Below are 13,039 nucleotides of genomic sequence, written 5' to 3'. Positions count from 1 at the left end.
TTAGACCTGTATTGGTTTTTTTTTTTTTTCAAATATAGTTATTGTTAGAATTGTATTGGCTAAACCCTAAACATATGTACAGTTGCTACATACCAATTCTGAAATCATAAATAATAACCAAAATGTTTTATTATGGAATAGAAAATAGGTTTGAATTATATCATTTAATCAGACTTTAATTTGTTGGTAAAAATTTAGATGTTAAATCGATTCAAATAAAGTCTAGTTAGAACAGTACTGTTTCAAACCCTAAATCCTAAACATAAGTAAAGTTGCTACTAATTCTGAAATAAAAAATTACAACCCAAACGTTTTATTATAAATTGGGAAAATGGTTAATTTAAATAATTATATTGTCTAATACAATTTTAATATGTTGGTAAAAATTTAGATATTAGATTCAAAGTGTAGTTAGAACTAGGGGTGCAAACGGATAGGTTCGGATTCGGATATGCCTGTATCCGAATCCGAAAATTTATACCAATATCCGAATCCGAATCCGATGGATATTAAAAAATTTATCAGAATCCGATTTCGGATATCAAATAATATCTGATCCGAAAATTAATATTAATTAAAATTTTATTTGCTTTAAATAATTCATTTTACCACTATAAAAACAATTATATATATTTTATCATTTATTATTATTATTTTGTTATTATAGTTTTATATTATTATATAATATTTTATACAATAATAATTAATTATATATAATAACTATTAATTTTTTAAATCGGATCGGATATTTCCGGATGCGGATATAGCAGTATCCGAATCCGTATCCGTATCCGAAACCAGTTCGGACAAAAAAAATTATCCGAATCCGAATCTGATATCCAAATTTTTTGGATAATATCCGATTTTTTTAATACAAATTTGAATCGGATTTGAATATTTGGATATCCACTTAGGGTGCAAACGGATAGGTTCGGATTCGGATATGTCTGTATCCGAATCCGAATCTAACGGATATTAAAAAAATTATCTGAATCCAATTTTGGATATCTGAATCGAATATCAGATAATATCCGATTCGAAAATTAATATTAATTAAAATTTTATTTTCTTTGAATAATTCATTTTACCACTATAAAAACTATTATAAATATATATATTTGTCATTTATTATTATTATTTTGTTATTATAGTTTTATATTATTAGTTTATAATTTTATATAATATTTTATACAATAATAAATAAATAAATTATATATAATAACTATTAATTTTTTAAATCGGATCAGATATTTTTGGATGTGGATATAGCAGTTTCCGAATCTGTATCATTCGAAACCAGTTCGGGCAAAAAAAATTATTTGAATCTGAATCCGATATCCGAAATTTTTGGATAATATCCGATTTTTCGAATACAAATTTGAATCGGATTCGAATATTTGGATATCCACTTGCACCTCTAGTTCTCTAACTAGGTGTGAAAACGGATAGGTTCAGATTCGGATATGTCTATATCCGAATCCGAATCTGCCAGATATTAAAAAATTTATCCGAATCCAATTTTGGATATCTGAATCGAATATCAGATAATATCCGATCCAAAAATTAATATTAATTAAAATTTTATTTGTTTTGAATAATTCATTTTACTACTATAAAAACTATTATAAATATATATATTTGTCATTTATTATTATTATTTTGTTATTATAGTTTTTATATTATTAGTTTATGATATAAAAACTAATAATATAAAAACTAATATAAAATAATTATATAAAATAATTATTAGTTTATTGTCATAAACTAATATTATTATATATTATATATTAGTTTATTATTAGTTTATTGTCATAAATAATATTATTAGTTTATTGTCATAAAATAATATTATTATATATTAGTTTATTATTTTGTTATTATAGTTTTTATATTATTAGTTTATGACAATAAACTAATAATTATTTTATAAATAATTTATTATGACAATAATAAATTAATTAATTAATTATATATACTAACTATTCATTTTTTAAATCGGATCGGATATTTTCGGATGCATATATGGCAGTATCCGAATCTGTAACCAAAACCAATTTGGACATAGAAAATTATTCGATATCCGAAATTTTCAAATATGAATTTGAATCGGATTTGAATATGTGGATATCCACTTGCACTCCTAGTTATAGCTGTACTAATTCAAACCCTAAACCCTAGACAAAAGTATAGTTGCTACAAATTCTGAAATAAAAAATTATAACATAAACATTTTATTATAGATTGGAGAATGGGTTTAAATTATATTATATAATCCAATTTTAATATGTTGGTAAAAATTTAGATGTTAGATTCAAAGTCTAGTTAGAACTGTATTTATTCAAACCCTAAACCCTATAGACATGTACAATTGCTAACAATTCGAAAATAAAAATTTATAACCTAAATGTTTTCTACTTGTTGGAACTAAGTTATCACCTAAAACAACTACAAATAAGTTAAAATATGTTAATTATTAATCAAATTATTATTAAAATTATTATCTAATAGATGATGAAACATTTAAATATTGGAACTTGACATCACAGCAACAAGATACCGAATGGTTTAAGAATTTTCGGTGTCTATTTGTTGTATCTTTACTTGGTAAATGGTAACCCCGACACTGTAATTTATGATTATGTTTTAGCAACCCGTTACTGTGGTTTATGATATTTTACGACAATGTGTTACCGTTCTTCAAAATAGCACATACATCAAGATTACACAAAATTTATTTTCAAATCTAAGATTCAAACTATCGTAATTCATTTAGTTTCAATTCAATTAGGCAATTTCAATTACATTAATCCCCATTTTATTTATTTTCATGTTCAATTGATTCTTCTAACATCATATAATCTTCAATTTATTCGACATTGAGATGTGGGCATTTGTATTGCGATAAATCATTCATTTGATAGTTGGATAATGATACATACTTCATTTGAGAGTTAAAATATAGAGGTATTGAGAGTTGAGAAGTAGAGGAAAATTGAGTTAAGTTGAGTAAAAAAAAATTGAATTGGATGTAGATAATTAGAGAAGGAGAGTGTATTTTGATAGTGTATAGAGTTACATAGTGCAAACTAGTTAGTTAAAGACAATAGGAGGTTACCACTATTTGATATTAGGTTATTACAACATATTCATAGGTTAGAGGTGGGTTTGAACGAAGATCCAGTCTTGTAGGGGTTTAAACTAGGGCTGTCAATTGGCCGGGACAAGCCCGAAGCCCGATTGAATCCGAACTGATAAGATAAGAACTTAAACTTTAAATTTAGCCCGATAAGATTATTGGGCCAGGTCTGGACATACCTATGTCCGATCCGATAATGGCCCGGCCCGAAATTTATAATAGTTTATGTGTTTTAATATTTAATATTATTAATATATCCATTATATTTATTGAAAGTTGACATAGAAAATTGGAAACATTATGGTTAGTATTGTGCCTGCCCCACAACGGCCCGTTGACAGCCCTAGTTTAAACCTGAATTATTAGGTTATGCCAATAGAAGTAAACCGCATTTTGGGTTCTTGGGGTTCCTGATATCATCTCTAAATCCAAATACCCAATGATTCCTTATTTTCTTCTGTTAAGAAGAATCTCAGTAAGGAATTACCTTAGCTGTTGCTTTACTCCTCTTAATTGTACTGTTGTCCCTTTGCATGGGATAAGTATTAACGTTTCCTCTGTGAAAAGTGTCTCAAGTTGTAAAAACATGCGGAATTGCGGAGCTGGTGTGGTTTTCATACCTCCGAATTGAGTGCAGTAGTCTCGCAGTCACCTGGTGGGAGTACGACCGCTGTTACTGACATACATTCAAATGCAGTAACTTAGTAACTATGTTGCAGACAATTACATCCGTAGGACTTGTTTGGGCTTGGTATATTGGGCTTCAGGGACGTTTGATTGTCGTCCTTTCCTTTCCGGGAACGGTCTATTTTCATGTCCTTATGTCCTTGATGTTTTCGTTGTCAAATCCGAGTCCAAAGGAGAAATGAGAAGAGAAAACCATTCTTTTTTCAATATTGACTATTGATACTAGTCACTAGGGATGTCCATCCTGCCCGAAACCCAAAAAAAAACCCCCCCCACCCACCGAACCTGACAAAAACCAAACCGGAATATATAGGTAGAGCTGTAGAGTTGGTAACACTCTAAATCCGGACCGACCTAAGTCCGATATGATAATTTATCCATAAACCTCTTAAAATAAAAGGGTTTATGTATACTCAAAAAATTACAATCACTCTCTTTTTCTCGACCTCTTTTCTCCTCCCTCTCTCCTCTTTTTATACTCTCTCTTTTTCCTAACTCCCTCTCTCATCAGGCTCGTTCATTTCCACTCCATCCCTCGCCTTCTAGCTCTCCACCTGTCCCACTCCCTATATGGCAGTTCTCGACAGTTCTCGGCAGTTAAGTTACCGCGGACTTGATTCGCTGCATCAGGTTTTCTCTTCACAATACTGCGGTCAGGTTTTGTACCTCTGACTCCACATGTCATCAATAGGTCCTATACAGATGCCCCTCTCGGTCCCGTTGACATTCCGCGATATCATTTATGGTCCGCGGACTGTACACGGTTCCGAGAATCATCCCAAATCTCCTCCTCCAAATATTCCATCTCTGGCATGCACCCCCCTTGCATGTGCGCCCTCATCCACGTGGCCAAAGAGCACGTGTAGGAAAGCTGTCTTTTTTTAGCAAGCATATCGAACCTGCCTTTTCGATTTTTGAGGACCCACATGTCTTTTTACTCTGGTCCTTTTTTCTGCTGATATTACGCTTTTACCCCTGCCGCTTAGTATCCCGCTCAAACATCTCTCTTCCTTCAAAACCCCTCTTTTGCATCTAAACTCTCTCACTTCTCTCACTTTTCTCACTCTGCTCCTTCTTTCTGTTTCTTCGTTTCCGGTGGATTTTTGGCCGTTCAAGGTTCGAGTTTTCTTCACCGTTCTTCATTTTCGTTGCTCTTTGCTGCTTGTACCTTAGGTTTGTCTTCATCCTCTTTGCTCCTGTCCTTTGTTCCTGATTACGCTTATTCGTGTAACTGTTCCTCCATTTCCCTTCGTTGGAGCTCTCCAACTTATCGGATTCTATTATGTCGGAATCCGAATCTGTGAGTACCTCAGGCACTCACTCCGGGGGATCCGCGTCTTCCACCTCCAAATCTAGCGGTCATACCGCGGAACAATCTGAATCCACGGCTTCTGATACTTCTAGCCCTGCCGCGGAACCTTCCACTTCAGGAAGGAAAGCCACTCTTCCTCCCTCGCCTTCATATCGCTGTAGACCCAACTTATATGCCATTAAAACTGCTTACGGCATCCCCGCCGACGTGATCCTTGAGCATGTGCCTGGCGTTACCCATTTCCCCCATCTAGTCACACCGCGGTCCGGTTGTCTCGTCGCTACCGTAGGTCAGATAGCCGCTGGTTTGTGGTTTCCCTTAACTCCTCTAGATGTCGCGGTATGTAACCACTTCAACATCCCCCCATGCCAAGGCATTGGTAACTTTTGGCGCATCTTATACGCCGCGAATTTCTACAACAAAACCAATTCCCCCAAAATCCAACTCTGCGATATAATAGCTCATTACTATATAAGGAAAAGTACCAAATTTGGTAGCGTAGGATACCAATCCTTTTGTACCCGTCCACAGAAAAAGTCCTTTGTCCTCCACATTACTACTTCTGACAAAGTATGGCATTATTATCCGTTATATGTGTCCGGTAGTTTTCTATCCGCGGATCTTTCCTCTGACGTTTCTCTAAGGCATCTCAGTTTCCTTTCTAGTGGTACGTAACATCTTTTGGTTCGCAGTGCCTTTTCCTAACTAGCTTTTAACTCCTCTTTCTTCTGTGACACAAGTTGGAGCCCTGATTCGCGATCTAAAATTTACACCGGCGTCTCATCAGCAATTTTCCAAAGGCTCCGTGATTTAGGAAGTGCCCAGTGTGAAGTTCTTGGTATAGATACATACAAGGGCAACCCTCTTCTCCTTGATCCTTCATTGAAAATAATAGGTAACTATCAATGTCCGCTCTACCGACCAGCACCACCCAAAGAAAGACTTCCCAAATCCTCCCCTTGCCCTAAAAGAAAAGCCTTCAAGTCCTTCAAGTACACCAACAAGATATCTCACTCCAAAGCCGTTGCCCAACGAGCTGCCGCTCAATCTCATACCGCTACACCTAATACCGCCCCCTCTTCCTACTCTACCGTGGCGGATTGGGAAGACGACTTTACTCAACCCTCGTCCGCGGTATCTGACGCTGCCATGGCCACAAATAAGCTCAAACTTTGGGAAAGTGACTCGGACGGTGAGGAGGCCCCCGAAGCTGCAGCCAAGAGTCCTCTAGCCAAAAAGGCTAGAACCGCCGCTCCTGCCTTCACTGAACCCGCATCTGTATCGCTACGACCAACTGGTCCTCCACGACGTCTTGGTAAAGAACCCTACCCATCTGGGTCTTTGCCATCCGGGGCCATTGACATATGGCGCCCTCAATTCAGGGCCAAGGAACGGGATGTAACAACTCGTGACTCGGCCCTAGAAAACACCGCGGCCTCTCTTTTTCTTCACCGCATCTTCCGAAAAGACCAAGCATATGGAGATTCTCGTCGTTTGCTTTTCGCAGGCTTCCATCTACCACGGCTGGGAAAAGGTATAAATTTTCCCTTGCAAAATAACTTTTCATTTGTACTGTTTAGTAACCAATCCTTCTTTCCAGTTGAGTTTGGACATTGGCTACGTGGTCTGCGGCCTAACCAACACACTGGAATCGCTGGAGACCGTGAAGCATGAGATCGAAGGCCCTGATGGCTGGAAGGCTAAGTACGCCGCTTTGGAGAAAGATCGTGACGATCTTCGTATAATAGCCGTGAAGAACCAAAAGGCGCTCCAGCTGGCTGAAGAAAAACATCGCGACTATGTGTCCGGTGTTGCCTCCAAACTCGAGGGCCAAAAAGCGGCGGGTAAGATTGCAATTCAAGCCATTGTAGACAAGGCTGTGGCAGAGGCTGCTGATCGATTTCGTAGTCTAGCCGAGAAGAAGATAAGCCATGAACTTAAACAGCAGCTAGAAGCTCTCACTGCGTCTGGCCGTCTTCTTCCCGTTCCCCCTCCAGCCGCGGATATGCCAGCCCCTGTTCCCCTGCCCGCTCCCCGTCCGGACCCTTCTCTCGCTGATGCTGCTACTCAAGGGATGACTCTACCCACAGCCGGGGTGGTTGCCTCTCCAATTGATTTGGATAACGATCCTCCTTCCTCTGGTGAAGGGGATTTGGCGTCCACTCCGAAAGATGCAACTGAAGGGAAGCAGTAACACATTTGGCTTCATCTCTTTGTCTAATCTAAACTTGTGTTTTTGTGGTTGTTGTAATCCTTCTACTATGACTAATTGCCTATTTTGTATTATATACTTCGCCTGTATTTCTGGGTACACCCAGCAGGCTTTTAATATCAGTCGTTAGCAAATCTATTTCCCTTGAATGTACTTTTTACTTCTTTATCGTTGGTGTTCTCTTTTGTTTTATCTAAGTTTGCTGCATAATTAATTTGGATATTCAGTCTGCAAAGGCTCCTCTTCCGCTGTCTTTAATAAGCCGTGGAGTCCAATGGGGCATCTCATTTTGCCCCAAGTTTTATTCATACGTTGCGTCCACGAAGGACTCGTCTTTGATTGGAGTGAAGCCTGGTGAGGGCAGCTCATTTTGCCCCCAGTTTGATTCGGACATTTCGTCCGCGAAGGGCTCATCCCCCCTGCTGTCTTTGAACGGCTGTGAAGCCTGATAGGGGCAGCTCATTTTGCCCCCAGTTTGATTCGGATATTTCGTCCGCGAAGGGCTTCCCCTCGTCTTTGAACGGTGGAAGAAGCTGATAGGGCAGCTCATTTTGCCCCCAGTTTGATTCGGACGTTTTGTCCGCGAAGGGCTCGTCCCCCCCGCTCTCTTTGAATGGCTGTGAAGCCTAATGGGGGCAGCTCATTTTGCCCCCCTGTTGATTCGGACGTTTAGTCCACGAAGGGCTCATCCCCCCCGCTGTCTTTGAACGGCTGTGAAGCCTGATGGGGGCAGCTCATTTTGCCCCCCTGTTGATTCGGACGTTTCGTCCGCGAAGGGCTCATCCCCCACGCTGTCCTTGATTAGCCTCTATTCATGCTATTGCGCCAGGAATGCATTCTTTGTTTCATTGACTTAGAATTCCTCACACAACAACATATATACATTAAACAAAATATTCTTGTCCCACTGAAAGCTACACACTACTTCTTTCATGGAATTTTTTCAGCATTCTTATATTCCATTGTTTCTCAATCGTTACCCCTGCTGGTGTCTCTATTTTGTAAGTGCCTGAAGTTCCCTTCGCTGTCACGACATACGGTCATTCCCAGTTGGGTCCTAGTTTGCCGTCATTCTCCTTTTTAGTGACTGGAGTAACCTTTCGCAGCACCAAGTCCCCAATCATGAATCCCCGCGGCTTTACTCATTTATCATACTGTCTCTGTAGCCTTCTATGATACTCCTCCATCATTATCGCGGTATTCTCTTTTTCCTCAATTATATCCAACTCAGTGGCTAATATATTTTCATTAAGACCCATTTCCACAGCTCTAGTTCTTGTCGTTTTCTCTATCATTTCCACCGGTATGACAGCCTCTACTCCATATGCCATTGCGAATGGTGATTCATTCGTCGAAGTCCGCGGTGTAGTACGATAAGCCCATAAAACATGATTCAATTCATCAGCCCACGCCCTTTTCGGTCTTCCATTTTCTCTTTAAATTGTCCATGATGATTTTTGTTTGATGCCTCGGCTTGACCATTCCCCTCCGGATTGTATGGCGAAACCCTTGTTTCACTTTGTAGGCTTGAAGGAATTGGCGCACCTTCCCCGATGAAATTGTGTTCCATTATATGCAATGATTGTATGGGGCAAACCGAATCTGCATATTATGTTCTCCCCCGAGGAACTTCTTCACATTCTCTTCTTTGACTTGTCAGTAGTGCCACTCCCTCCACCCACTTGGTGAAATAATAAGTGGCGGCCAACATAAATCTTCTCTTGCGCTTGCCATGGGCAAAGGCCCCACTATATCCAATTACCCACATGGCTAACGGCCACGGACTAAACATATTATGCAAAGCGCGCTGCGGGGAATGGATTAGTTATTGTGCAAACCTTTGGCATTTCTCACAAGTTGTTGCATACTCTGCATCCTTCTTCATATGAGGCCAAAAATATCCCTGCGATATCAATCTATGGGTTGTGGTTCGACCCGCTGAGTGACTTCCACAATCACCTTCATGTACCTCGGCCAACACTTCTTGCACCTGCTGTGGCCCTATGCATCTCAATAGTGGTCCGCTGAAAACTCTTCCCCGTACAAATCTCCATCTAACGGAACATATCTCCGACCGACCTGCTCCATCTTTCGTCTCTCCTTGGTATTTTCTATCTCTGCTCCCATAAGAAAAGTTTTAATAGGCGTCATCCATCCTGCCTCATTTTCAATGGTGAGACACACACCCTCAGTTTCTGATGTACTAGGCCTGCTCAAAACTCTTACTTCAATAGAACAACCCTCTGTTCCTGGAAGCACAGCGGCCACAAATGCTAACGCGTCAGCATGTCTATTTTCACCGCGGCCCAAATGGGCAAACTGAATCCTTTTGAACTTGTTGGCTTTTTATCGTAGAACCTCTAAATATCGTGCCATCCTTGGACAACGCGCCACAAACCCCCCATTTATCTGACAAATAACCAAGTTAGAGTCAGAGAACACCGATAGCTCGGTTACTCCCAGATCCTGGGCCAAATTTAAACCTGCTATCACTGCTTCATATTCAGACTCATTATTGGAAGCCGCGAATCCCAGTTTCATTGATAACTCCAACCTTGTGTTGTCAGGAGTCACCAAAACCACGCCAATCCCATTTCCGGTATCTGTAGCTGATCCATCTGCGAATACTCTCCATCCATTGCGCATATCCCAAGGGTCCAAGGGATCACGTCTAGATTCTTCCTCCTGATCCATGACCATTTCTTCTCCCCAAGTGGGATCCTCGGCCAGAAATTCTGCTAGGAACTCCGCCATGGCTTGCGCTTTTTCCGCTGTTCTAATCTGATATTGGATTTCGTAACAACCAAGCATCACTGCCCATTTCAGCATTCTTCCTGACTTTTCTGCCTTCAACGCTTGCTTGAGGGGCAGATTTGTTATCACTACCACTGAGTGTGCCTCGAAATAGGGTTTCAATTTTAATGCAGAGAAAATCAACGCTAAGGCATACTTCTCAATTCTATCAGATCGGCGTCTCGGTGGCTAGCATGGTTTTACTCAAAAGTAAACCGGCTTCTCTATCTTTTCTACAACACGCACGAGATTAAACTTATCGCGTGCTCAAAACCCCCAAATAAAGATATAATCTCTCTCTTCCTCCGGCGCGATAAGCGGGGGCTTTCTCTAAATAAACCTTCAACTCCTGAAAGGCTTCCTCACACTCAGTGGTCCATCGAAAATCTGGCATTTTTCTCAACAAGCGATACAACGGTCTGCATTTGTCCGATGATTTAGATATAAATTTGTTCAATGCTGCGACTCTTCCTGCCAACCGTTGCACTTCTTTTACACTTTGAGGGGACGGCATCTCCATTAGGGATCTAATCTGCTCGGGATTGGCCTCTATTCCACGATACGTGACTATGTAACCCAAGAACTTCCCCGAAGATACCCCGAATGTGCATTTCTCTGGGTTCAGTTTCAGACTATGCTTCCGGAGTATGTGAAAGGTTTCTTGGAGACCCTTCAAATGTTCCTCTTCCGACATGCTTTTTTCCACCATATCATCAATATATATTTCCATGCCCTTCCTAATCTTGTTTTCGAACATTTTTTCCCCCAACCGCTGAAATGTAGCCCCCGCATTCTTCAAACCAAAAGGCATTCTTGTATAACAATAAGTACCTCCTTCCACCACGAATGTAGTCTTTTCTTGATCTGGGTCGAACATCGCGACCTGGTTATATCCCATGGAAGCATCCATGAAAGAGAATATTTTGAAACCAGCGGTTCTATCTACTAACTCATCCACTCGCGGCATAGGATAACAGTCTTTAGGGCACTCTTTATTTACGTCTGTAAAGTTAACACACATTCGGACCTTGCCGTTCTTTTTTGGAACCGCGACCACGTTGGACAGCCACTCCATACATTCTACATCCCTGATTATCCCCGCATCCCTAAGCCGTATAACTTCCTCGCGAATCCCTTCCGCGTATTTGGGTCTTACGCTTCTCATCTTCTGTCTTACAGGCTTCGCACCTTCCTTCATATGCAAGTGATGGCAAGCAAACTCTGGATCTATCCCTGTGATATCTTCAATCGCCCATACAAATATGTCAGCATTCTCGGTTAATAATTGTGCCAGTTTGATTTTCCATTCCTTTGGCAAGTCCGACCCGACCGAAGTAAACTTCTCTTCCTCTCCCACCCCCAGGTTCACGATCTCAATCTCATCCAAAGTTTTTGGTCTCTGAGGAGACTCGCATCCTTCAGTTAAGTCCGCCTCCTGTAATTGCTACGCTTCTCCCTTATCATTCGTCGTTTTTTCACCCCCTATTCCACGAACCATACTTTTCACCGTCACTTGGTGTATATTCTGAGTGACGACCTGATCCCCCCTTATTTCGTACCCCCTTCGCGGGGAAGTGGATCACCTGATAATAGGTCGACGGAATAGCCTTCATTTCATGAATCCATCTTCTCCCTAGAATGGCATTATATTGGGACCCAATATCTACCACCATAAACCTGGTGAACACCGTCGTCGAACCTGCTATTACTGGCAACGTTACCTCCCCCATAGGCTTTGTCATGCTACCATTGAAGCCATACAAATTAGTCTGAGAAACCTTCAACTGATCCCTATCTATGTTCATCTCTTTCATGGCCCCTATAAACAACATGTCTACTGAACTTCCGCAGTCTATCAACACTCGCTTCACTAGATAATTACCCATTGCTATGGTAATCACCAAAGCATCCTCATGCGGCGAAATCACTAATTCCAAGTCTTTCGGAGTGAACATTATGTTTCCTTCGGCAATCGCGGTTCCTGAAACTAACCGCCTCATGCTTGCCACCTCATTTACCTGTTGTAAGCTCGCTGTCCTTCTCATCTTGTCACGGTGGGCATTCCTCCCGAGTGTCTCTCCACTGTAAATGACATTTATTGTTCCCAAGATCCTAGCGGGAGCATGTCCTCTCTCCGCATGATGAACCTCCGCGACATACTCTCTAAGCATCCCCTTCTCAATCATTCTTTCCACCAGCCACTTCAAAGCATAACATTCGTTAGTGGCGTGGTTTCTAATCTGATGATATGCACAAAAAGGTTTCCCCTCAATCTCTCCAGGTGTATTCTGCGGTCCTTCATAATGCTGCAACCCCTTGATAAGTGGCAAGATTTCCTCTAATGGCCTATTAAGAGGTGTTTGTTCTATCTCACGGTACGACTTTCTTTCGCGAATATCTCTCCTGTTCGATCTCCCGCTCGCTCGGGTCCACGCCTTTCCCTCTCGCTTGGATCCCCATTCTCTCTCTTCTCTCTTTTCCCTATCTCTTCTATCATCTTTATCCACCGCCTGCACTGCCTTCCCCGATCTCTTTTGTTCCCTCACATTTCTTTGCATTATGTCCTCGTACCGAATATATTTTTCTACCTTTGGGTACAAAGCGTGTAGAGTGGTGATTTCGATTTTGGACACCGATTCGTGAACCCTACTCCCCTGCTTCAAGCTTTGAAAAATGCAATGACCGCTGTATGCTCCTCCAGATTCTCCACCCTCAGGGTCTCTTCTTTGAATCTGCACAAAAACTCCCTTAATGACTCCGCTGACCTCTGTTTGATGTTAAATAATGCCGCGATATCCACTACCCTCCGCTTCTGGTGGATGAAATGGTCCACGAAGGCACGCTCTAGCTCTTCAAATCTACTGATGCTCCGCGAAGATAAGCGGTAATACCAATCCAA

The 13,039-nt window shown here is 40.8% G+C and overlaps 1 protein-coding gene across 1 annotated transcript; it reads right to left on the bottom strand.

The window, feature by feature from the left end:
• Nucleotides 1–11,615: 11,615 nt before the first annotated feature.
• LOC147489007 (uncharacterized) lies at nucleotides 11,616–12,698 on the bottom strand. The gene has a single exon (XM_086574545.1). It carries the CDS (start codon nucleotides 12,696–12,698, stop codon nucleotides 11,616–11,618), a length of 1,083 nt encoding a protein of 360 aa, XP_086430671.1.
• Nucleotides 12,699–13,039: the final 341 nt, after the last annotated feature.

The sequence above is a fragment of the Coptis chinensis genome, chromosome 7 (assembly GCF_015680905.1).
Source record: "Coptis chinensis isolate HL-2020 chromosome 7, ASM1568090v1, whole genome shotgun sequence".
NCBI classification, from domain to species: Eukaryota; Viridiplantae; Streptophyta; class Magnoliopsida; order Ranunculales; family Ranunculaceae; genus Coptis; species Coptis chinensis.
Note: the sequence above shows the minus strand (reverse complement) of the source record. Positions and strands in the feature narration are given on the sequence as shown.